The 24,984-nt window shown below is 34.3% G+C and overlaps 4 protein-coding genes and 1 pseudogene across 4 annotated transcripts; all 5 read left to right on the top strand.

Annotated features, from left to right (window-relative positions):
* Positions 1 to 318: 318 nt before the first annotated feature.
* LOC111385742 lies at positions 319 to 4,467 on the top strand. The gene is made up of 5 exons (XM_023010157.1): positions 319 to 664; positions 940 to 1,023; positions 1,139 to 1,180; positions 1,536 to 1,664; positions 3,942 to 4,467. Exons 1-5 carry the CDS (start codon positions 467 to 469, stop codon positions 4,125 to 4,127), a joined length of 639 nt encoding a protein of 212 aa, XP_022865925.1. The 5' UTR covers positions 319 to 466; the 3' UTR covers positions 4,128 to 4,467.
* An 852-nt stretch (positions 4,468 to 5,319) lies between these two features.
* Positions 5,320 to 8,936, top strand: LOC111385741 (annotated as a pseudogene).
* Positions 8,937 to 9,999: 1,063 nt separating this feature from the next.
* On the top strand, positions 10,000 to 14,216 carry LOC111385744. Its single transcript, XM_023010159.1, has 5 exons — positions 10,000 to 10,328; positions 10,604 to 10,687; positions 10,803 to 10,844; positions 11,159 to 11,287; positions 13,691 to 14,216. Exons 1-5 carry the CDS (start codon positions 10,131 to 10,133, stop codon positions 13,874 to 13,876), a joined length of 639 nt encoding a protein of 212 aa, XP_022865927.1. The 5' UTR covers positions 10,000 to 10,130; the 3' UTR covers positions 13,877 to 14,216.
* Positions 14,217 to 15,121: 905 nt separating this feature from the next.
* On the top strand, positions 15,122 to 18,738 carry LOC111385740. The gene is made up of 8 exons (XM_023010156.1): positions 15,122 to 15,148; positions 15,640 to 15,865; positions 15,965 to 16,019; positions 16,228 to 16,306; positions 16,451 to 16,492; positions 17,157 to 17,234; positions 17,331 to 17,456; positions 17,531 to 18,738. The coding sequence occupies exons 1-8, from the start codon at positions 15,122 to 15,124 to the stop codon at positions 17,624 to 17,626; spliced, it is 729 nt and encodes a 242-aa protein (XP_022865924.1). The 3' UTR covers positions 17,627 to 18,738.
* Positions 18,739 to 19,411: 673 nt separating this feature from the next.
* On the top strand, positions 19,412 to 23,301 carry LOC111385738 (serine acetyltransferase 5). The gene is made up of 2 exons (XM_023010155.1): positions 19,412 to 19,841; positions 22,612 to 23,301. Exons 1-2 carry the CDS (start codon positions 19,467 to 19,469, stop codon positions 23,101 to 23,103), a joined length of 867 nt encoding a protein of 288 aa, XP_022865923.1. The 5' UTR covers positions 19,412 to 19,466; the 3' UTR covers positions 23,104 to 23,301.
* Positions 23,302 to 24,984: the final 1,683 nt, after the last annotated feature.

Below are 24,984 nucleotides of genomic sequence, written 5' to 3'. Positions count from 1 at the left end.
AAGGACCAACTCCGCACTAAATACTTGGAATAGGCCAAAGATTGAATCTTGAATAGATGTCGAAATGTTATTGGACAAGTAGTCATTAAATAATTAATCCTTGTCCCACCGGGCCTAACTCTCCTCCGAAGAGCCGACTTCAATATCTTACGATTCTAAAAAAATATTTGGACCATTAGGCCTTGCTTTTTGGCCAGGGTTGAAACCGGCCGCCCATCCAAAGAATAAATGGATGTGATGATTGTCAACTTATATATTGTAAATTAAGTTGTAAAATAACTTGTATGAGTAACATGATTATCCTCCAATAGGGAGATGCCACGTAGGCACCCTATTTTTGGCCTGTTTTCAACCCCGGCTCTATGGCTTTTTTGTTGGACCATTAAACTCCTCCTTCAGGATTTGACGTCCTTCCAGCGGAACAATTATTGAGGTGTGTGTGTGTCTATGATAGAGAGAGAGAGTAATGGCGAAATTTGATAGAGCTTCTTTATTGTTAGTGTTGTGTGTTACAGTGATAATATCACTATGGATGCCAATATCACAGTGTTCGGCGGAACCAGTTAAGTGTGTAGCGGACACAGAATGTGATGCCTGTTCAAAGTTGGCAATACAGCTATATGACGAAGTCGAAGATAAACTAGCTGAGATCTTTTCCAGAAAAGTAATGTTATTTTCTGGGTTCATTCTTAAATTCGAGAATTGGGCCACTCGTTTATATTTGTTAAAAGAAGTATTTTTATTTTCTTACGTTGATTCAAGAACTGGACCTTATTAATTTTGTATTTGTTTTTATTCGCTGATGATTTGTTGTTCTATATTCATCTGTGTTTTGCTCTGCGTTTATGCTTCTTGTTAACTCAAGTGTTGTAATGAATTTATTTTAAGTGTATTTATGCGATCAGTTGATGAATTTATGTTTTTCTTTTTGCAACTTAGGAGACCCCGGCAGCTGAAATTATTGAAATTGCAACAAATCTAATTAATGAAAATGCGGAGAATGTTTGTAATCGAAAGCGGAAGGTAAATGTTTCTAGGCTTTCGTCTGAAATCCAGTTCGAAAATGATTCAATGATAGGTTGTACATAATTATCTACTTTCATTATGAACTGACCTTCTTTGTAACTCTTCTGTTCAGGATGTTGAAGAATGCGGTCCAGAATGTAAATTTTGTCGAAAGGTCAGGTTTCGTAATGAGATTTATGTTACAAGCCCCTCAGAAAGCTCGACTGTTGATTTGCTTTGCTTGTGGTTATATTTATGGTTTCTTTCAGCTGTTTTCTTTAATTGAGAACAACTAAGCTCATGTCTCACAATCATTATTGAAAGCCCTTTTTTCTAGCTACTCATTCTTCAATCATACATTCATACTATAAAATATTTTGAACGTATTTTCCTATTTTTTAACTACACATTTTCCTAAAAATTATTATTCAAAATATTGATTTTCTTGTCAAACAGGGAGCTTTTCTACATTTTATTGGATTCTCCTGACTTTCTAATATCTATCTTTTGTCAACTTTGGAATTCTGCAGGTTTTGCCCGGTTTTGATACTGGAGTTGCAACATACCTTTATAATAACTACCGAGACGTTCATAATTTCATAAAGTATGTCTGTAAGGACCTCGCCGAAGCATGTGGAAAGCCACCACAACCTTTTAAGGTGACTGTTTTTGCTGACGTTTACAAGTAAATTTTGAGAAATTGTGTGTAAATAGGCCTAGACGCAAAATTTTGTCATTAGGTTGCATTTTGGATGAAATTGAAAAACCACTTAAGTTCTTCTGTGACTATAGTAGTCTTGTATTTCAATAGGAGATCGATGATGTCAAGGTTTATAGACATTAAGTTCCTAGTTGTTAATGAGAAAGTTCAGAGTAATCAAGTTTCCATAAAGCATATTGGGACAAACTTTATGATTATGGACCCGTTTTCTAAAGAACTACGGCTCAGGGTCTTTCATGAGCATATTGTTCACATGTGTGTTGCATCTTTTGATGATATGGTAGGTTAGTGGGTGTTTGTATTTGGATGTTGTCAGTTTTATGCACATATTTTTTTATCCATGGATATTCAGGTTATTTCAGAAATAAAGTATTAAGTTCAATTTCACTTTGATTAAAGTTTTTAGTTTGATCTCGTTAAAGAATAATATAGGACTAATTGGAAATATGTACGTTTGGATCACATTATATGTAATTTACATGCTACATATTCATACTTGATCTATGTTATTGATTGTGTTGATATACGTGACTATTGATGTGTTTAGTTAGGATAGTTATAGCAAAGATCCCTTTGATCTTATATTGACATAATTAACGGATGAGATTATTCAGAGATGCTTTTGATTATAACAACAAAATTTTGGCATTATAAGGTTTTGCATGTTTATAAGGTAATATTTGTGGCCAAAGTGGGAGATAGTTGATATTTAATTTGTCACGTGTGCTTACATATGTAATTAAGTGTGAATTAAATGCTATCTTAAGGCTAAACTCATTTAAAGTGATCTAATAAAAAATTAAAGTTATCAGGCTTTGGAAATCTAAATAAAGTGTGGGTCTTAATGATAGGTAAAATACATATAAAAACTATATATAAGGTTATTGTCTCCAATTCATTTGTGATCTTCATTTATGTGTCATCCCATCAAACAAGAATATTAAGAGAAAACATATTGAAGTGGAATATTCAAAACCTACAATGAAGATTAATAATAATAAATAAATAAATAAATTGAAACAGTCAAGATTATGGAGAAAGAAACTAAAATCCAGAAAGGGATAAAGATCAAGAAGCTAAAATCAAGAGATTGCAGTTGATATAAGATTCAAGATCCAGTAAAATAGAATAATTTCCAATGAATTAAGGCATGTTTCTCATTTAATAATTCTCTTAATGATTTGATTGAAGGATCTTAACAATAAAGTATTTAGGTTTTTAAATTCTTGAGATTTAAAGTTCCATAAATTTCTAACATGCCTGCTTTCAGTCTGTTAGCCGTCTGCATTAAGCAGACTGCTGTTAGTTGCCTGCCTGAGGCAGGTAGCTGCAATTGAGGTTGCCTGCAACGGCCCTATGACACGGAGCTTGTATGTGGCTCGACAAATGACTCGATCCATTTCCTGAAAATCAGGCTTAACTATAACTGGCTAGTTTTATGGGTTGAGCCACGAGTTGTCCAAGCTAGTGAGTCGAGTTGATATCTCTACATGTAGCTGAATTTCTTAGCTTCTTGACAATTTCTTAGTTGAATTCCCTTGTACATATATTATCAAGTAATAGAGTGTTAAATATACGTATTGAAAGGGCTTATATGGAATGTTTATTGATTGTGTGTGTGTGTGTACACTAAGAATCCACATGTTTCCATTTATGAGATATTCGAAATATAATGGTGGTTCCTGTTATTAAAATATTGGAATTGATATTCAAGTCTAAATATAACATTGACGTATCGGTATTTTATGGTCTTTGCTAATTTTATCATTTCATACTATTAGTCGTAAAGAATTGTTCTACATCTGAAATAGACTGGTGAAATAAAAATCCTATAGTGGATGCCTAAACCATCTAAAACTTTCAAAAGAAAATTAGAAGTTCGATGATGGAGTTAAGATAAATTGACGTCGAGATACACATAGACGAATTTACATTGTGTGGTTAATTATACTTAATCTCTAAAAAATTTCTAGATCCATCCATAACATTGATTAGATGGCTAACGATAACCACCCTTCAAAGTGGACAAAAATAATAACAATAATATAACTTCAGGTGTTATTCATTACACAAATATCAGTATGGTCCTATGGTTTTCTCTATCCAGCTGATTCTTGAGTGGACGATTATAATTTAAATTTATTGTTTTATTTAGCAATTTGTTTAGACATTGTTTCCCCGAAGTTTTAACCTGCATGAATTTTTATCTATGAAGGATGATAGGAAGCAATGGCCCACGAAAGTCAAAAATAAAGCAAAAGATGCATACCACAAAGTCAAAAATAAAGCAAAAGATGCTGGGAAAAGTTTTCTTGGTTGGTTAAACCGCCGGTGGCCATCGAAGTCCAAAACAGTCACAGACGAGCACGAGCACGAGCACGAGCACGAGCACGAGCTGTAAGCCCAAGATTTGCGTTGGCAACATCGGTTCCTTCTCTTCTTCATTTCCCTGTATATATTTACTTGCACAATGGGACTGCTTTTTATCATCACTTTGGTATTTCTCAATAGAATCTTGGGTTTGATAATTGATCTTGTTGTGCAACGTTGCCTCTTCCTCCAAAATTTATGACTTCAAGATGTGCTGCTATAGACATTTGACTGGATTTTGATACTCAAAATACTTTGTGTTAATGGAGATTGCAAGAAGCAGATACATTTATGTTTAGACTTTGGTTTACGAAAATCGAGTTTCAAATTTTCATGAAGACTCGTGAAATATTCGAGTTATTCGTGTCCAAGTTTGGGTAAGAGAAATGTTACCATGAAACTTTGTATATTTCGATATATGTGATGTTTTAAAAGCTCCAAGTCAATTTCCAATTTTCCAGTTTTCTAGTAACTATAACCTGATTGGGATAAAACTTGATCAACGGGGACAATTTCACATTGAGTTGACACTTCAGGGAATCAGATTTCTTTATTGACTTTTCCCAACACCCCTTCAAACCAACAATTATGTCCTTAACCTCTTCCGTTTAACATTCTATTAAATAACACATCTCGTTCTCGATGGTGATATGATGTCAAAGAATTTCTATTTTTTTTACTTTGAGATAAAGCGCAAATCTTTTGCCGTACTCTTGTATTTATTATTTTTTTAGAATATAATAACAAATAAATCATTTTATTCCTCCGAACGATTTTTTGGGCAAAACCATTATTAGAAGGAAGATGTGCTGATTAATGAAAAATTGATGATAAACGTTACAAAAATTGGAGAGATATGTACTATAATGTGCAAAGACTTGGGGTCTTAACTACAATTATAATGCCGTGCAACAAATATAAATTTGTTCAATTTATATTAAATGGATACTTATAATTTAATTTGTGTAATTTAGGTTGCTATACGTCAATTTTGTCTCAATTTAGGTCATTTCATTCAATTTTGTCACATTGTCTAACGCATGTGTTGATGTGCCATTTAATACTAATTGTGTAGCCATCAAAACATGATAGGGAAGAAGTGATACAAGAACACAAAAAATAAAAAATAAAAAATAAAAAAAAATCACAAATTGGCTTATCTTCAGTTTACACACCTAATATGTAAAACAAAAATTTTAACCGTATCACTTTTTTCAGGTCTGATGACCGTTAGTATGTAAAAATCATGCCATGGTGCCAATGTTAGTAGTTAAAAAAAGTGACGAAATTGAACGAAGTGCCCTAAATTGATAGTTAAAAAAAGTGACGAAATTGAACAAAGTGCCCTAAATTGAGACAAAATCAAAAGTACAATTATTCAATTGACATAAAAATGAAGTATAATACACAAACTGGAGAATACCCAAATGAATATTGGATCACTACAGTGACTGTGAATGAAATTAACCTAAATACAATAATTGAATTTTATTAGTATTAAAAACAAAGAAAATAACGTGGAAAGGCATTAATTAACAAGACTCTGAAGGACAATGCAGTTCAGAATTGAAAACAATAGAACGAGCTTGTCAACTGGTCTGGTTTTGTAAAATCTTTGTAATTTTGGCACCAACCAATAGCCGAATGTAACTTTCTATAAATCATTAATGTTCGATTACTTCTGCTCCTGGTCGGCATCATTTTCTCACGAGTCCCTCAGAAAGCTCAACTTTGGATTTGCTTTGGTTCTTTGTTGTTATATACATGGTTTCTTTCAGTTTTTCTGTTTAATTATAAAAAATTAAATAGCATTTTTACATTTTATTGGATTCTTCTGAGTTCTGACTTTCAGATATCTATCTTTTCTCCTTTTCATTATTCCTTATGTTTGGGACAGTTCTAGCATTGAATCTATGAAATTTTGCAACTAAGTATCAACTGGAATTTTTCAGGTTTTGGGCTATTCTGATACTGATGTTGCAAAATATGTTATAAAAACAAGCCAGATCTTGATTCTTTAGTAAATTTTATCTGCAAGGACCTCACCAAAGCATTCAGTAAAAAGCCACCACCAGTTGCTAAGGTGACTACTTTGACTGACATTCTCAAGTTAATTTTGAGATGTTGGATATAACATTGCTTGTGGTATGTGTTTTCAATTGTGACCTACTTTTTATTCATTCCAAATTAGAGGGGTTGCAAGCGATATAGGCAAAAAGATTTCATACAATTAAACTTGTTTTCCACCAAATCAGATGTACGAATATTTTTGAATTTGTACTTGATTTGGTGGCCAAATATCTTGTAACTCAATGGATTCTGGCTGATGTCAAAGTAAAATAAAAAAATCTCCCTCCTATATTGGAAGTCAATTTTCCCGAAAATCTCAATTACTGGACAATGCTGAGTACTTGACCTTGTTCACCTATTGTGGCCGATTCTCTCTAACCTTAAGTGAACACAAGAGAATAAATGCAGCCGGCAAATTTGCCCACTGCTTCAATTCTCCCGTATCAAGGAGTGAGCATGCCCATATTATTCTTTGAAAAATATGGCAACAAAATGGAGCACCTTTTGCTAGTTTTTCAATTAGTTTAGATAGCTAATGAATTATCCAAATACTGTTTTGAACTCATTTAGGTGTTCTTGTTTTTGGTGCTTGGAATGCATATTTGATATTGTGTCATTTGTTATCATTCGTTTTGCTCTTGAGAAATTTTTCTGTCTAATGACCAAACTAGTCCTTTCATACAAAAAAGGGTATCAGATGTTGATTTCTATCTTACATTCAATACTTGATGGCTGGTGTCTGTTCCTGTGACATTGTTCTCATGGCCGAGTTTGCTTGTATTTCTTGGTTTATAAATGAGAAATATGATAAAATAAGAAAACACCGAAGCTTCACCACCGGCTGATTCTTGAGTGAAGACAAAGTTGCATTTATTTCCATGAAAGTTTGAATTTCTTGTTTTTATTTAGCAACTTGTTTAGAATTTTTTTCCCAGAATCTTTAACCTGCATCAATTATGTTCTTCAAATGCATAATTTTTCTTACGATGTTCCTTTTAACAGCATTACGAAGGATTGTATCTACTTGCTTGCCACATTCATATGAGAACTACGTCCTGCGACTTCCTACTCTTAATTTTCCTCCTTTTTCGTGTTTATTTTTTCCCCTCTTCAGGATAGGACTCCTAGAGAACCTTTTATTGCCAAGTGCTCAAAAGAGGCTGAAATGGATAAACTATTAAAATCCATGGAGGTACTTGTGCATGTTTATAAATATAGAATGTTTGTTGGCTTCTTGTTCTGACTTCTATATTAACTCTCAACCCCCACGCCCAACACTCGGATTCAGGGTATGCCAGGAGCACCCAGCATAAAAATGTACTCGAGGGAAGACTTGATGAACATGAAAAACATGGGCGATGAAGATGCAGAAGACGAAGATGAAGACGAGGAACCAGACTTCCCCTCAAAATTGGTACTAACAAGAACTTCACATCATAATTCATAAGTTCAAATTATTAAAAACGCTAAGCTGCTACATTGCTACAGGGGAAAGTCTTAGGAGAAAAGGATGGTAAGAATTATGATTGGAAGCAAAGGATCATCAATGGTCCAAAGGAGTCGCGGATGCAGGCGAGGCACCCAGCATGAAAATGTACTCGAGGGAAGACTTGATGAACATGAAAAACATGGGCGATGAAGATGCAGAAGACGAAGATGAAGACGAGGAACCAGACTTCCCCTCAAAATTGGTACTAACAAGAACTTCACATCATAATTCATAAGTTCAAATTATTAAAAACGCTAAGCTGCTACATTGCTACAGGGGAAAGTCTTAGGAGAAAAGGATGGTAAGAATTATGATTGGAAGCAAAGGATCATCAAAGGTCCAAAGGAGTCGCGGATGCAGGCGAGAAACTAAAAAATCACGCTAACAGAGTTACAAATCGGATAAGACAGTGGTGAAGAGGCAAGAAAACAATCTTGCAGAACAAGAGTTTGAAGTCAAGTAAAACCGAGCTCTAGGCGGGGAAAGTCTTAGGAGAAAAGGATGGTAAGAATTATGATTGGAAGCAAAGGATCATCAAAGGTCCAAAGGAGTCGCGGATGCAGGCGAGAAACTAAAAAATCACGCTAACAGAGTTACAAATCGGCTAAGACAGTGGTGAAGAGGCAAGAAAACAATCTTGCAGAACAAGCGTTTGAAGTCAAGTAAAACCGAGCTCTAGGCCCAAGATTCGTATAAGCAAACAGCAGTTCTTTCTCTTCTTCATTTTCACTCAAATTTTTCTTTGTATACTTTTTGTATTTCCAAGCATAATCGGATGAAGCTGTCAGCAGCGTCATTTGATTAGATTTTCATACTAAAATACTTGTAGCATGATTGTACCGGAGATTGCAAGAAGCAGATACATTTATCGACTTTGGCCCGGGAAAATCGAGTTTCACTCAAATTTTTCTTTGCATACTTTTTGTATTTCCAAGCATAATCGGATGAAGCTGTCAGCAGCGTCATTTGATTAGATTTTCATACTAAAATACTTGTAGCATGATTGTACCGGAGATTGCAAGAAGCAGATACATTTATCGACTTTGGCCCGGGAAAATCGAGTTTCAAATCGATGTGCTAGTGAGAGACTGTGTCGAAGACAAAAGTTTTATAATCATTTTTCCTATTTTCATAGCTTATGAACGAAGACTTGTGTCCTCCAACTTTGTGTTCGAGAGTGCCTGTAGAAAAGCCTTGTGATCAATTTATGTGGTGGTGACTTCCCTGTAATAGATGGTGACACTAACTCACTTAATAGAACCTACTATATATTGTCTCGTACCATTTGCAGTAATCATACTTTCAATCGGTGTTAATTAGATAATTGTACTTCAACTTTTTCAATTGATCGTAATTTAAAAAAAAAAAAAAAAAGTTAAGGAAAAAAGACAAAAAGGTTGCTTCTTCCTCATTCAGGTTTCTTTTGCCTCGTTTTTAGGAATATATCTATGCACTAACAGAAAAAGATATTGAAATACGAAACTTGATTACAGAAAATTAATTGAATTCCTAGATGGTGCTACAGTGCGATAGGGAGGGGGGGCGACCAATGGCAGGTGCGAATTTAATAAGGAATAAAACCATTTGTTTTGTTTTTTGTTTTTTTTTTTTTTTCAATTTTTAATTATTTTTTTTGCACTTTTAATTATTTTGGTGGTGATAGTGGAGGATAGGGGTAGGTGGATTAGTTAGGTAGATAAAATATTTTACTTTTGTTAACCTGTTTTACTCAAGACTCGTTTATACTTTTTTAAAAATTGGAATTCTAAATGCAATTATTTATTTATTTTTTTCGATGTTTTAATAGATAATATAGACATTATGGACTTTTTGCGCAAAGAAAGGTCGATCGAGTGCCAAAATATCGAAATTGAAATGATAGATATGATTGCGTAAGAAGGCAAATGGTAGGGACGATTTGCGTGCAAAAGGCAAACGATATGAACGTTTTGCGTCAATTATCCATATTTCATGTAATGATTTACCGAAATATGATATGAAGGACCAACTCCGCACTAAATACTTGGAATAGGCCAAAGATTGAATCTTGAATAGATGTCGAAATGTTATTGGACAAGTAGTCATTAAATAATTAATCCTTGTCCCACCGGGCCTAGCTCTCCTCTGAAGAGCCGACTTCAATATCTTACGATTCTAAAAAGATATTTGGACCATTCGGCCTTGCTTTTTGGCCAGGGTTGAAACCGGCCGCCCATCCAAAGAATAAATGGATGTGATGATTGTCAACTTATATATTGTAAATTAAGTTGTAAAATAACATGTATAAGTAACATGATTATCCTCCAATAGGGAAATGCCACGTAGGCACCCTATTTTTGGCCTGTTTTCAACCCCGGCTCTATGGCTTTTTTGTTGGACCATTAAACTCCTCCTTCAGGATTTGACGTCCTTCCAGCGGAACAATTATTGAGGTGTGTGTGTGTCTATGATAGAGAGAGAGAGAGAGAGAGAGTAATGGCGAAATTTGATAGAGCTTCTTTATTGTTAGTGTTGTGTGTTACAGTGATAATATCACTATGGATGCCAATATCACAGTGTTCGGTGGAACCAGTTAAGTGTGTAGCGGACACAGAATGTGATGCCTGTTCAAAGTTGGCAATACAGCTATATGACGAAGTCGAAGATAAACTAGCTGAGATCTTTTCCAGAAAAGTAATGTTATTTTCTGGGTTCATTCTTAAATTCGAGAATTGGGCCACTCGTTTATATTTGTTAAAAGAAGTATTTTTATTTTCTTACGTTGATTCAAGAACTGGACCTTATTAATTTCGTATTTGTTTTTATTCGCAGATGATTTGTTGTTCTATATTCATCTGTGTTTTGCTATGCGTTTACACTTCTTGTTAACTCAAGTGTTGTAATGAATTTATTTTAAGTGTATTTATGCGATCAGTTGATGAATTTATGTTTTTATTTTTGCAACTTAGGAGACCCCGGCAGCTGAAATTATTGAAATTGCAACAAATCTAATTAATGAAAATGCGGAGAATGTTTGTAATCGAAAGCGGAAGGTAAATGTTTCTAGGCTTTCGTCTGAAATCCAGTTCGAAAATGATTCAATGATAGGTTGTACATAATTATCTACTTTCATTATGAACTGACCTTCTTTGTAACTCTTCTGTTCAGGATGTTGAAGAATGCGGTCCAGAATGTAAATTTTGTCGAAAGGTCAGGTTTCGTAATGAGATTTATGTTACAAGCCCCTCAGAAAGCTCGACTGTTGATTTGCTTCGCTTGTGGTTATATTTATGGTTTCTTTCAGTTGTTTTCTTTAATTGAGAACAACTAAGCTCATGTCTTACAATCATACATTTATACAATAAAATATTTTGAACGTATTTTCCTATTTTTTAACTACACATTTTCCTAAAAATTATTATTCAAAATATTGATTTTCTTGTCAAAGAGGGAGCTTTTCTACATTTTATTGGATTCTCCTGACTTTCTAATATCTATCTTTTGTCAACTTTGGAATTCTGCAGGTTTTGCCCGGTTTTGATACTGGAGTTGCAACATACCTTTATAATAACTACCGAGACGTTCATAATTTCATAAAGTATGTCTGTAAGGACCTCGCCGAAGCATGTGGAAAGCCACCACAACCTTTTAAGGTGACTGTTTTTGCTGACTTTTACAAGTAAATTTTGAGAAATTGTGTGTAAATAGCCTAGACGTTTTAATCGAAATCGAATCGAAACCAAAGGTTTCGATCCAATTTCATATAAAATAAATTAGGAATCGAAAATTAAGAATCAATTGGATATTTTGATTTTGATAATAGAATATGACTGCAAAATTTTGTCATTAGGTTGCATTTTGGATGAAATTGAAAAACCACTTAAGTCCTTCTGTGACTATAGTAGTCTTGTATTTCAATAGGAGATCGATGATGTCAGGGTTTATAGACATTAAGTTCCTAGTTGTTAATGAGAAAGTTCAGAGTAATCAAGTTTCCATAAAGCATATTGGGACAAACTTTATGATTATGGACCCGTTTTCTAAAGAACTACGGCTCAGGGTCTTTCATGAGCATATTGTTCACATGTGTGTTGCATCTTTTGATGATATGGTAGTTTAGTGGGTGTTTGTATTTGGATGTTGTCAGTTTTATGCACATATTTTTTTATCCATGGATATTCATGTTATTTCAGAAATAAAGTATTAAGTTCAATTTCACTTTGATTAAAGTTTTTAGTTTGATCTCGTTAAAGAATAAGATAGGACTAATTGGAAATATGTATGTTTGGATCACATTACATGTAATTTACATGCTACATATTCATACTTGATCTATGTTATTGATTGTGTTGATATATGTGACTATTGATGGGTTTAGTTATGATAGCTATAACAAATATCGCTTTGATCCTATATTGACATAATTAACGGACGAGATTATTCAGAGATGCTTTTGATTATAAGAACAAAATTTTGACATTATAAGGTTATGCATGTTTATAAGGTAATATTTGTGGCCAAAGTGGGAGATAGTTGATATTTAATTTGTCACGTGTGCTTACATATGTAATTAAGTGTGAATTAAATGCTATCTTAAGGCTAAACTCATTTAAAGTGATCTAATAAAAAATTAAAGTTATTGAGCTTTGGAAATCTAATTAAAGTGTGGGCCTTAATGATAGGCAAAATACATATAAAAACTATAAATAAGGTTATTGTCTCCAATTCATTTGTGATCTTCATTTATGTGTCATCCCATCAAACAAGAATATTAAGAGAAAACATATTGAAGTGGAATATTCAAAACCTACAATGAAGATTAATAATAATAAATAAATAAATAAATTGAAACAGTCAAGATTATGGAGAAAGAAACTAAAATCCAGAAAGGGATAAAGATCAAGAAGCTAAAATCAAGAGATTGCAGTTGATATAAGATTCAAGATCCAGTAAAATAGAATAATTTCCAATGAATTAAGGCATGTTTCTCATTTAATAATTCTCTTAATGATTTGATTGAAGGATCTTAACAATAAAGTATTTAGGTTTTTAAATTCTTGAGATTTAAAGTTCCATAAATTTCTAACATGCCTGCTTTAAGTCTGTTAGCCGTCTGCATTAAGCAGACTGCTGTTAGTTGCCTGCCTGAGGCAGGTAGCTGCAATTGAGGTTGCCTGCAACGGCCCTATGACACGAGTAGCTTGTATGTGGCTCGACAAGTGACCCGCCGATCCATTTCCTGAAAACGAGGCTTAACCAGAACTGGCTTGGGACTTTTTATGGGTTAAGCCACGAGTCGTCCAAGCTAGTGAGTCGAGTTGACATCCCTACATGTAGCTGAATTTCTTAGCTTCTTGACAATTTCTTAGTTGAATTCCCTTGTACATATATTATCAAGTAATAGAGTGTTAAATATACGTATTGAAAGGGCTTATATGGAATGTTTATTAATTGTGTGTGTGTGTGTACACTAAGAATCCACATGTTTCCATTTATGAGATACTCGAAATATAATGGTGGTTCCTGTTATTAAAATATTGGAATTGATATTCAAGCCTAAATATAACATTGACGTATCGGTATTTTATGGTCTTTGCTAATTTTATCATTTCATACTATTAGTCTTAAAGAATTGTTCTACATCTGAAATAGACTGGTGAAATAAAAATCTTATAGTGGATGTCTAAACCATCTAAAACTTTCAAAAGAAAATTAGAAGTTCGATGATGGAGTTAAGATAAATTGACGTCGAGATACACATAGATGAATTTACGTTGTGTGGTTAATTATACTTTATCTCTAAAAAATTTCTAGATCCATCCATAACATTGATTAGATGGCTAACGATAACCACCCTTCAAAGTGGACAAAAATAATAACAATAATATAACTTCAGGTGTTATTCATTACACAAATATCAGTATGGTCCTATGGTTTTCTCTATCCAGCTGATTCTTGAGTGGACGATTATAATTTAAATTTATTGTTTTATTTAGCAATTTGTTTAGACATTGTTTCCCCGAAGTTTTAACCTGCATGAATTTTTATCTATGAAGGATGATAGGAAGCAATGGCCCACGAAAGTCAAAAATAAAGCAAAAGATGCATACCACAAAGTCAAAAATAAAGCAAAAGATGCTGGGAAAAGTTTTCTTGGTTGGTTAAACCGCCGGTGGGCATCGAAGTCCAAAACAGCCACAGACGAGCACGAGCACGAGCACGAGCACGAGCACGAGCTGTAAGCCCAAGATTTGCGTTGGCAACATCGGTTCCTTCTCTTCTTCATTTCCCTGTATATATTTACTTGCACAATGGGACTGCTTTTTATCATCACTTTGGTATTTCTCAATAGAATCTTGGGTTTGATAATTGATCTTGTTGTGCAACGTTGCCTCTTCCTCCAAAATTTATGACTTCAAGATGTGCTGCTATAGACATTTGACTGGATTTTGATACTCAAAATACTTTGTGTTAATGGAGATTGCAAGAAGCAGATACATTTATGTTTAGACTTTGGTTTACGAAAATCGAGTTTCAAATTTTCATGAAGACTCGTGAAATATTCGAGTTATTCGTGTCCAAGTTTGGGTAAGAGAAATGTTACCATGAAACTTTGTATATTTCGATATATGTGATGTTTTAAAAGCTCCAAGTCAATTTCCAATTTTCCAGTTTTCTAGTAACTATAACCTGATTGGGATAAAACTTGATCAACGGGGACAATTTGACATTGAGTTGACACTTCAGGGAATCAGATTTCTTTATTGACTTTTCCCAACACCCCTTCAAACCAACAATTATGTCCTTAACCTCTTCCGTTTAACATTCTATTAAATAACACATCTCGTTCTTGTTGGTGATATGATGTCAAAAAATTTCTATTTTTTTTACTTTGAGATAAAGCGCAAATCTTTTGCCGTACTCTTGTATTTATTATTTTTTTAGAATATAATAACAAATAAATCATTTTATTCCTCCGAACGATTTTTTGGGCAAAACAATTATTAGAAGGAAGATGTGCTGATTAATGAAAAATTGATGATAAACGTTACAAAAATTGGAGAGATATGTACTATAATGTGCAAAGACTTGGGGTCTTAACTACAATTATAATGCCGTGCAACAAATATAAATTTGTTCAATTTATATTAAATGGATACTTATAATTTAATTTGTGTAATTTAGGTTGCTATACGTCAATTTTGTCTCAATTTAGGTCATTTCATTCAATTTTGTCACATTGTCTAACGCATGTGTTGATGTGCCATTTAATACTAATTGTGTAGCCATCAAAACATGATAGGGAAGAAGTGATACAAGAACACAAAAAAAAAAAAAAAAAAAAGAAAAAAAAAGAAAAAAAAAAAAAAAAAAAAAAAAAAAAAAAAAAAAAAAATCACAAATTGGCTTATCTTCAGTTTACACACCTAATATGTAAAACAAAAATTTTAACCGTATCACTTTTTTCAGGTCTGATGACCGTTAGTATGGAAAAATCATGCCATGGTGCCAATGTTAGTAGTTAAAAAAAGTGACGAAATTGAACAAAGTGCCCTAAATTGAGACAAAATCAAAAGTACAATTATTCAATTGACATAAAAATGAAGTATAATACACAAACTGGAGAATACCCAAATGAATATTGGATCACTACAGTGACTGTGAATGAAATTAACCTAAATACAATAATTGAATTTTATTAGTATTAAAAACAAAGAAAATAACGTGGAAAGGCATTAATTTAGATTCCAGGTGTATTTTGTGGCCATTACACGTGGATCAAACCAACCAATCAGAAACAAAAGGACGCGTAAGAATCTTTGCACCATCACACCCCTAGAAAGAAAATCCGAGAAAACACTGAACTTCAGCATTTGACGTCCTTCCAACGGAACAATTCTAGAGTTTAGAAAGAGAGAGAGTTATGGCGAAATTTGATCGAGCTTCTTTATTGTTAACGTTGTGTAGTACAGTAATAATATCATCATGGATGCCAATATCATAGTGTGCAAAGAAACCAGCTGGGGTGGCTAGGAAAGAGGACATACCTTTCATAAAATGTCAAGTCTGTGAAAAGTTCGCGTCGCACCTATATCACCAAGTCCAAGCTAAACAAACTGAGATCTCGCCCAAAAATGTAATTTTATTTTCTGGGTTCATTATTGAATTCTTCAATGACTGGGGCCACTTATATTTTGTTGAAGAAAGTAATTTTATTATCTTGGTTCATTCTTAAATTCTGGAATACGTTGATTCAAGTACTGGGCCTCTCATTCTTAATAATTTTGTATATGTCGTTTGATTTGTTGTTCTATATTCTTTTTTTCTAGTACATACTATTGTGCCTTTGAGTTGTGGCACTGTTTCATCTGTGTTTTGCCATGCGTTTGTGTTTCTCGTTCATTCAAGTGTTGTAAAGCTGGAGAGAATTTCCCCCCCCCCCCCCCCCCTCTCTCTAGATGTTGGATATAACATTGCTTGTGGTATGTGTTTTCAATTGTGACCTACTTTTTATTCATTCCAAATTAGAGGGGTTGCAAGCGATATAGGCAAAAAGATTTCATACAATTAAACTTGTTTTCCACCAAATCAGATGTACGAATATTTTTGAATTTGTACTTGATTTGGTGGCCAAATATCTTGTAACTCAATGGATTCTGGCTGATGTCAAAGTAAAATAAAAAAATCTCCCTCCTATATTGGAAGTCAATTTTCCCGAAAATCTCAATTACTGGACAATGCTGAGTACTTGACCTTGTTCACCTATTGTGGCCGATTCTCTCTAACCTTAAGTGAACACAAGAGAATAAATGCAGCCGGCAAATTTGCCCACTGCTTCAATTCTCCCGTATCAAGGAGTGAGCATGCCCATATTATTCTTTGAAAAATATGGCAACAAAATGGAGCACCTTTTGCTAGTTTTTCAATTAGTTTAGATAGCTAATGAATTATCCAAATACTGTCTTGAACTCATTTAGGTGTTCTTGTTTTTGGTGCTTGGAATGCATATTTGATATTGTGTCATTTGTTATCATTCGTTTTGCTCTTGAGAAATTTTTCTGTCTAATGACCAAACTAGTCCTTTCATACAAAAAAGGGTATCAGACGTTGATTTCTATCTTACATTCAATACTTGATGGCTGGTGTCTGTTCCTGTGACATTGTTCTCATGGCCGAGTTTGCTTGTATTTCTTGGTTTATAAATGAGAAATATGATAAAATAAGAAAAAACCGAAGCTTCACCACCGGCTGATTCTTGAGTGAAGACAAAGTTGCATTTATTTCCATGAAAGTTTGAATTTCTTGTTTTTATTTAGCAACTTGTTTAGAATTTTTTTCCCAGAATCTTTAACCTGCATCAATTATGTTCTTCAAATGCATAATTTTTCTTACGATGTTCCTTTTAACAGCATGACGAAGGATTGTATCTACTTGCTTGCCACATTCATATGAGAACTACGTCCTGCGACTTCCTACTCTTAATTTTCCTCCTTTTTCGTGTTTATTTTTTCCCCTCTTCAGGATAGGACTCCTAGAGAACCTTTTATTGCCAAGTCCTCAAAAGAGGCTGAAATGGATAAACTATTAAAATCCATGGAGGTACTTATGCATGTTTATAAATATAGAATGTTTGTTGGCTTCTTGTTCTGACTTCTATATTAACTCTTAACCCCCACGCCCAACACTCGGATTCAGGGTATGCCAGGAGCACCCAGCATGAAAATGTACTCGAGGGAAGACTTGATGAACATGAAAAACATGGGCGATGAAGATGCAGAAGACGAAGATGAAGACGAGGAACCAGACTTCCCCTCAAAATTGGTACTAACAAGAACTTCACATCATAATTCATAAGTTCAAATTATTAAAAACGCTAAGCTGCTACATTGCTACAGGGGAAAGTCTTAGGAGAAAAGGATGGTAAGAATTATGATTGGAAGCAAAGGATCATCAATGGTCCAAAGGAGTCGCGGATGCAGGCGAGAAACTAAAAAATCACGCTAACAGAGTTACAAATCGGATAAGACAGTGGTGAAGAGGCAAGAAAACAATCTTGCAGAACAAGAGTTTGAAGTCAAGTAAAACCGAGCTCTAGGCGGGGAAAGTCTTAGGAGAAAAGGATGGTAAGAATTATGATTGGAAGCAAAGGATCATCAAAGGTCCAAAGGAGTCGCGGATGCAGGCGAGAAACTAAAAAATCACGCTAACAGAGTTACAAATCGGCTAAGACAGTGGTGAAGAGGCAAGAAAACAATCTTGCAGAACAAGAGTTTGAAGTCAAGTAAAACCGAGCTCTAGGCGGGGAAAGTCTTAGGAGAAAAGGATGGTAAGAAATATGATTGGAAGCAAAGGATCATCAAAGGTCCAAAGGAGTCGCGGATGCAGGCGAGAAACTAAAAAATCACGCTAACAGAGTTACAAATCGGCTAAGACAGTGGTGAAGAGGCAAGAAAACAATCTTGCAGAACAAGCGTTTGAAGTCAAGTAAAACCGAGCTCTAGGCCCAAGATTCGTATAAGCAAACAGCAGTTCTTTCTCTTCTTCATTTTCACTCAAATTTTTCTTTGTATACTTTTTGTATTTCCAAGCATAATCGGATGAAGCTGTCAGCAGCGTCATTTGATTAGATTTTCATACTAAAATACTTGTAGCATGATTGTACCGGAGATTGCAAGAAGCAGATACATTTATCGACTTTGGCCCGGGAAAATCGAGTTTCACTCAAATTTTTCTTTGCATACTTTTTGTATTTCCAAGCATAATCGGATGAAGCTGTCAGCAGCGTCATTTGATTAGATTTTCATACTAAAATACTTGTAGCATGATTGTACCGGAGATTGCAAGAAGCAGATACATTTATCGACTTTGGCCCGGGAAAATCGAGTTTCAAATCGATGTGCTAGTGAGAGACTGTGTCGAAGACAAAAGTTTTATAATCATTTTTCCTATTTTCATAGCTTATGAACGAAGACTTGTGTCCTCCAACTTTGTGTTCGAGAGTGCCTGTAGAAAAGCCTTGTGATCAATTTATGTGGTGGTGACTTCCCTGTAATAGATGGTGACACTAACTCACTTAATAGAACCTACTATATATTGTCTCGTACCATTTGCAGTAATCATACTTTCAATCGGTGTTAATTAGATAATTGTACTTCAACTTTTTCAATTGATCGTAATTTATTTTAATGAAATTGTACTTATTTCACGTTAGAAGCATTTTAAAAATCATCCCTTTGCGCACATCCCTGAGTTCATGCTTCAAAATGATTCACTCAAATGGTAAAATTAGAAACCTTTTATAATGACATGATTCATTGATTGTCACGTCATTAGTTTCCATTAGTTAAACTGTACAAAGTTATCTTAATTGAAATCAAATCGAGGTGCAGCTACTTGATTGAAATTAAATTAAAGTATAGTTATTCAATTAAATAAAATTGAAGTTCAATTACCTGATTGACAACAAGTAAAAGTATAATTATCTCAAATGAAATTTTAGTCTTTTAGCCGTAATAACTATTAAGTTTTATTGGGGTTAGAAGTCTTGGCTCGTAACAATTGGGCAAGAAAAATGAAATCAAGGCCCATGGGCTGCTTATCGAAGTATCTGGGCTTTGGTCATGGAGTCATGATAATTATGAAATGGACATCATTAATTGGGCTGGGCTTCTATAGAAATTTTCCATGAAAATAGCGGTCAGGATCAATCCACGTGGCATCACATACACCTCACAACTTTCAATAAACATTAAAAAATAAAACGAACCCCACCCTCTCCAGTCTCCACAAACATCAAAAAGAAATCTAGCCGGAAAAGACACAGCTGAACCAATGCCAGCCGGAGAATGTCGTCAGTCCTCGCCAGAGTCCGAATCCAGCGAAGAGGAGGCTTGGTTGTGGGGCCAGATTAAGGCCGAGGCTCGGAGCGACGCTGAGGCTGAGCCGGCTTTGGCCAGTTACTTATACTCCACAATCCTCTCTCACTCTTCACTGGAGCGTTCTCTCTCTTTCCACCTGGGCAACAAGTTGTGCTCCTCCACGCTTTTATCGACGCTTCTATACGACCTCTTCCTCAATTCCTTCTCCACCGATGCAAACCTCCGTTCCGCCACCGTCGCCGACTTGCGCGCCACCCGCTATCGTGATCCTGCATGCATATCTTTTTCTCACTGCCTTCTTAATTACAAGGGTTTCCTCGCTTGCCAGGTGATTTATATCTGAACTTATTAAAAAGTGACATACCATGCTACTTTCTTTTATAATGAAAATTTAATTTATATTCAATACAACAACAAATAAAATCATCATCTAAATATTAGTTAAAAAAATCCTTACAAGTAAATTGAAAACTTTTGAAAGCTGTATTGTTTTATAAAAAATTGATTTTGTGTGATATTTTAATTAAAAATCGATATATCTAAAACTTCAACAAGGAGGTAAACCTCAAACTCAAAAAATTTAATATAAGTAAATATAAAAGAATTAAAATTATTGCACATTAGGTGTATAAGTTTTATAAATTTGATTTATGGTTGCAATTAAATGTAATTGCAATGTTACTTTTGAGAGAAAAAAAAATTGTGACAAAGCATGTTACTTTGCTATAAGGAAGTATTAATTCTTCTTCTTCTTTCCTCTTCTTAATCATTAACGTATAGTAAAAATAAAAAAAATCATAGTGTATTAATCAATTTTCTAACTAAAGGGCCATTCTGGGCCTAATTTGCTCTATTATGAAATCACTTCTTCTAATTAGAGTAGCTTTTAGAGGAAATTGACGTAATTTGGCTTCCTAAAAGATCTTTCGAAATAGAGCTATTTTAGAAATTAGTTTTCAAACACTAATTGAGGTAGATTTTTGAGGAAGCTCTTGCAAAAGCAAAAGCCCTGTTGGCAGGCCTCGGCAATCTCTAATATGAGAATCTAGGTTGATACATTGGACATTTCTCTATCTAATTCTTTATTGATGAAAATAAGCATGGTTAATTAATGAACACCAAGTGTTTGTAAGCTTGAGTAATTGAGTTTATAGCTGACAATTGATGTGTCAGTGATCAATGTTGGAGCTGAACTTGGAGTATCTTTGTTTATTCTCAACCTTAGTCAGGCAGTTGGAATGAACTTACATTAGTCTATTACTGGAACTGTTTATCTAGCCTAGCCTCATTGTTGCTTATGGACACACTTAGCCCTGGCCTGATAGATTTTACTCCAAGACAAAATCAACAATAAAATTTTAACTACATACTTTATAGGACCCACAACTTTTCAACCGCTTCATGTCAGATGAAATTTTAACTACATATTTCATAGGATCCACATCTTTTCAACCACTTCATGTTAGATGAAATTTTAACTACATATTTTATAGGATCCACAACTTTTCAACCACTTCGTGTCAGATGAAATGGAATGAAGAAATGAGATTATACTGTTCAACGGTCATATTTAATTTTAATCCCCATCAAACATGGGCTTAGATTGTTCGGGGAGTAAAACTTGGATTTTCTTAGTTTTACGTCTAACAAGTAACTGCAAGTAACTGTCTTTGGCCTTCTGCAGTCCATTATCCACACTTAGGTCAACTTTCTCAAATCACAATGGATTGAAATTCAGGCGTGTTTGAGCCCCATTCTTTTTAAAGAATGTATTTTGAAATAGTAGATTAACGAAGAATGTGTGGTTGAAAAAGAATGAAATTTTTTTTGTTTGTGTATTATTTTAATGAAGAATATGTGGTTGAAAAGAAGAGAGAGAAAAATGAGAATCAAACATATTTGTATGTTTTTGCAACTCTGTAGGCATGGTATGCCCCCAAAGAGTGTGTTTTCCGGTGCGAAACAGGAACATTTTGACTTGTTATTTGAATTTGATGATGCTATGTGCCAAATGGCAAAGAGAAAGATCTTCAACTTATAATTGGATTTAATCCACAAGTCTGGATGTCAAAAGCTTTGGAAAAACACAACTAAAATAATTGACAAACTATGTAAGGAACTTCTCTCAGTTGAGCTCTAATTCCTCCATTGAACCGTGAGATACCAGCAAAATTGTTAAACCCTTCCCAGAAAATTAGCAGCCAAAGAGAATTGTTTCTACGTGACCAATCTTCTCATTTATGATCAACATCTTCTGTTACAACAATTTTTATGAAAGCCTTTCATTTGCTTTCAAGAGGCCCGTAAGGATTAACATAAAGACGATTGAGCCAACTTGATATCTTGGTCGTGAGATTGAGAAAAATAAAGATATTTATAGATTATTCTAATTTCTAAGAATTCTTCCTTTCGTGAAATTAGGCAAATAAAATGAATTTTGCCGGGTAAATCCTTAACCTTCCCCCTCTTACTAAGACTGAAGAATGTTATTGTCAAATTTTCATCGGTACGGGTCAAGGGAATGACCCCCTGGCCTCTGATATCCATATAAAGGATACGACGAGCATAAATACCATCTCTAACTTCTATTCGAATTGGGTTCAAGCTTTCCCCAGCCCCTTCTCATCAATGGACTCCTGACGTAGATAGGGTGGATTTCGAAAGATATGAAAGATCTCCATGGGGTTTCTCTTGCTTTTCATGTGCTTTTGGCATGGTTAGATGCAAGAAATAACATGCCCACATGCTCACGGACTCAAAAAACACCAATTTAACTTGATCCGCTACGACTAATACTTCACATTTTTCATCTGAAGATATAATTTAGCACTAACAAGTGATGGTATGTCTAGTAAAGTAGATGGATAGTAGTATTAAGAAAAGTAAAGAAGCCAAAATCTTTTATAGTGTCCAGTGTAAATCCTAAGAAATGCTGCCTGCCAAATATGCACGGATGATTTTTCTTCAAGAATATGCCGAGTGTTATTTTGCCACATGGTTTTCTAATTATTTGCTCTTTCAGTTTGGTTGCTTATCCCAATTTTTTTCCCCCCGATTTATAGTCACGATGTTGTTATGTACATTTTATTGTATTTCAGGCCCATCGAGTGGCTCACAAACTCTGGACTCAATCTCGGAGGCCTCTTGCACTTGCGCTACAATCTCGCATCGCCGATGTCTTTGCCGTCGATATCCACCCAGCTGCGAAAATTGGTAAAGGCATCCTTTTCGATCATGCAACTGGAGTGGTGGTAGGCGAGACTGCTGTAATTGGAAACAATGTTTCAATCCTCCACCATGTGACTTTAGGCGGAACTGGCAAAGTTTGCGGTGATCGGCACCCCAAAATTGATGATGGAGTGTTAATTGGTGCCGGAGCAACAATACTAGGCAATATTAAGATTGGCGAAGGTGCGAAGATTGGTGCGGGGTCAGTGGTTTTGATAGATGTCCCACCAAGGACCACAGCAGTGGGAAATCCGGCTAGGTTGGTCGGCGGGAGAGAACAGCCGACAAAGCACGAGGAAATTCCCGGAGAGTCGATGGATCATACTTCATTTATTTCTGAATGGTCGGATTATATCATATGATTGTATCTTACTTTATTAGCGTATTAGCAGCAAATGCCGTTTTCTATTTTCAGCATTATAACCAGTTTTTGTGGCTGGAGTTTGAGTACCATTGACGTGTTTTCAAAATTTTTAAGCATTTTGTGGTTTGATTGCAGAATTTTGCGCATCCTGAGGATCTTGAATATAGTGGTAAATAAACAGGGTTTCTTTGGGTAATGTTACGTAACACAAGTGGTACTTTAACACTTGCAACATGATCTATTGCATGCAATCTATGATCAATTAAAAGTTTCTTTTTATTTTTTTTTTTATTTTTTATTTTTATTTTTTTTTAAATTTAACCTGAATTTATTCGAAAAGTGAGATAAATAGCATTAAAGAGCAGGACGATCATTCTAAAACCGAAACCCTTATGGTGCATAATAAATTTTCGTGATTGCTTCATTTCTCCATGTCATGTTTGTGTTCATCTATGTAGTACTCGATGAATTGAGGTGTAACATCGAAGTGTAATAACAAAATTCCATCTTTGCTTGTTTCTGTAACATCGGTGTCTAAATTTGGAAGTATTTATAAGTCATTAATATTTATCGTGTTAAAGAAAAATCTAATTGCTTTCCGCATTTATGATTTTAGGAGAAAATATCTAATTTTAGGGTCTTACAGTTTCACTCAAGGAAAAATAGCCCATTAAATAAGAGCCAAATTTTCCGTGCGAAAAACGGTGTTCAAACGCTTCTCGATTTATAGTCGAGTTCATGGTGCCCAATCGGGAAAATTCGAAGGTTCATTTCTAGCTCAAAATTTTCCATTCAAACATTAGCACTAATGCTACTGTGAATTGTTCTAAAAATTATGTCACATAAGTAAAAATAGACGATGTTCATAAAAATCATTTTCAATGCAAGCTGATGAAGATTTCACCAGAGTCAAGGGACAGAAAAAAATACAATGTTTAGAGCTTCATCTAGATTTAGAAGCTCTGCACCTTTGATCTATAGATTTACACGTTGTTTTGTTTTTATTTAAAAAATAAAAAAATCTAAATAACAATCTATAGATGCATTAGAAACTAATTTTGAATTTTGATATCTATTTAATAAACATGAATATCATATAGATCAAAAGACTTCCAACTTCCACATAACCCAGATAAAAATCCATACAATGCATTGAAAATGCTCTAAACTCACCACCCCTTTTTTTTAAAAATTCCCCCAAAAAAAAAAAAAAAAAAGAAAAAAGAAAAAGGGTTAAATTATACGTGTCTCCATCGACCATTGTACCCAGTTGCTTCATTTTTTACAGATTTTCTTTATGTTCAACCTTTTATTGATCGACGCAATTTATCTCTACTCAAGGATTCTGTTCAAGTAAATCAGCGCTTGACTTGAGATTCTGACAAGGGCAAACGTGTTAAGGACCTTCAATCACTGACATACTGCCCTTGGTTTTATAAAACAACCAAGAACTGCATTGGCATGGATTGCTTATTTTTGTCTAAAGGTCCCATCAATAAAAATATTATACAAAATCTAGTTGACATGTAGAATATAGATTGTATGAGAAATTAGGGAAATTCTTTCCTTAGAATACAATGAAAACACACAAGTTATGTTTTCAACATGTTCCTCTTTATCACCTTCTATTTTTATTAAAGATCTAACTCACGAATGATTCTTATAAATATGTGGCATTAAGACATGAACTCAAAATATCTACATGAATGTCACATTGAAACACCTTATTTAAAAGCTAATTAAACTTTTAGCTAGAGTAGAATATTATAGTTTTATAGTCTTCTACACAACATGTAGAATATAGATTGTATGAGAAATTAGGGAAATTCTTTCCTTAGAATACAATGAAAACACACAAGTTATGTTTTCAACATATTCC

Source organism: Olea europaea, unplaced genomic scaffold, assembly GCF_002742605.1.
Source record: "Olea europaea var. sylvestris unplaced genomic scaffold, O_europaea_v1 scaffold3269, whole genome shotgun sequence".
Taxonomy (NCBI): domain Eukaryota; kingdom Viridiplantae; phylum Streptophyta; class Magnoliopsida; order Lamiales; family Oleaceae; genus Olea; species Olea europaea.
Note: the sequence above shows the minus strand (reverse complement) of the source record. Positions and strands in the feature narration are given on the sequence as shown.

What these genes read in the sequence shown, in the direction of transcription:
- LOC111385738 (XM_023010155.1), top strand. Translation starts at nt 19,467, where the DNA reads ATGCCAGCCGGAGAATGTCGTCAGTCCTCGCCAGAGTCCGAATCCAGC. An exon ending in AGGGTTTCCTCGCTTGCCAG is followed by an intron (nt 19,842 to 22,611) that starts GTGATTTATATC and finishes ATTGTATTTCAG; the next exon opens with GCCCATCGAGTGGCTCACAA.
- LOC111385744 (XM_023010159.1), top strand. Translation starts at nt 10,131, where the DNA reads ATGGCGAAATTTGATAGAGCTTCTTTATTGTTAGTGTTGTGTGTTACA. An exon ending in AATGTAAATTTTGTCGAAAG is followed by an intron (nt 10,845 to 11,158) that starts GTCAGGTTTCGT and finishes GGAATTCTGCAG; the next exon opens with GTTTTGCCCGGTTTTGATAC. An exon ending in AGCCACCACAACCTTTTAAG is followed by an intron (nt 11,288 to 13,690) that starts GTGACTGTTTTT and finishes TTATCTATGAAG; the next exon opens with GATGATAGGAAGCAATGGCC.
- LOC111385740 (XM_023010156.1), top strand. Translation starts at nt 15,122, where the DNA reads ATGGAAAAATCATGCCATGGTGCCAAT. An exon ending in AATCATGCCATGGTGCCAAT is followed by an intron (nt 15,149 to 15,639) that starts GTTAGTAGTTAA and finishes CCAATATCATAG; the next exon opens with TGTGCAAAGAAACCAGCTGG. An exon ending in TTTTATTATCTTGGTTCATT is followed by an intron (nt 15,866 to 15,964) that starts CTTAAATTCTGG and finishes CTTTTTTTCTAG; the next exon opens with TACATACTATTGTGCCTTTG.
- LOC111385742 (XM_023010157.1), top strand. Translation starts at nt 467, where the DNA reads ATGGCGAAATTTGATAGAGCTTCTTTATTGTTAGTGTTGTGTGTTACA. An exon ending in TTTGTAATCGAAAGCGGAAG is followed by an intron (nt 1,024 to 1,138) that starts GTAAATGTTTCT and finishes TCTTCTGTTCAG; the next exon opens with GATGTTGAAGAATGCGGTCC. An exon ending in AGCCACCACAACCTTTTAAG is followed by an intron (nt 1,665 to 3,941) that starts GTGACTGTTTTT and finishes TTATCTATGAAG; the next exon opens with GATGATAGGAAGCAATGGCC.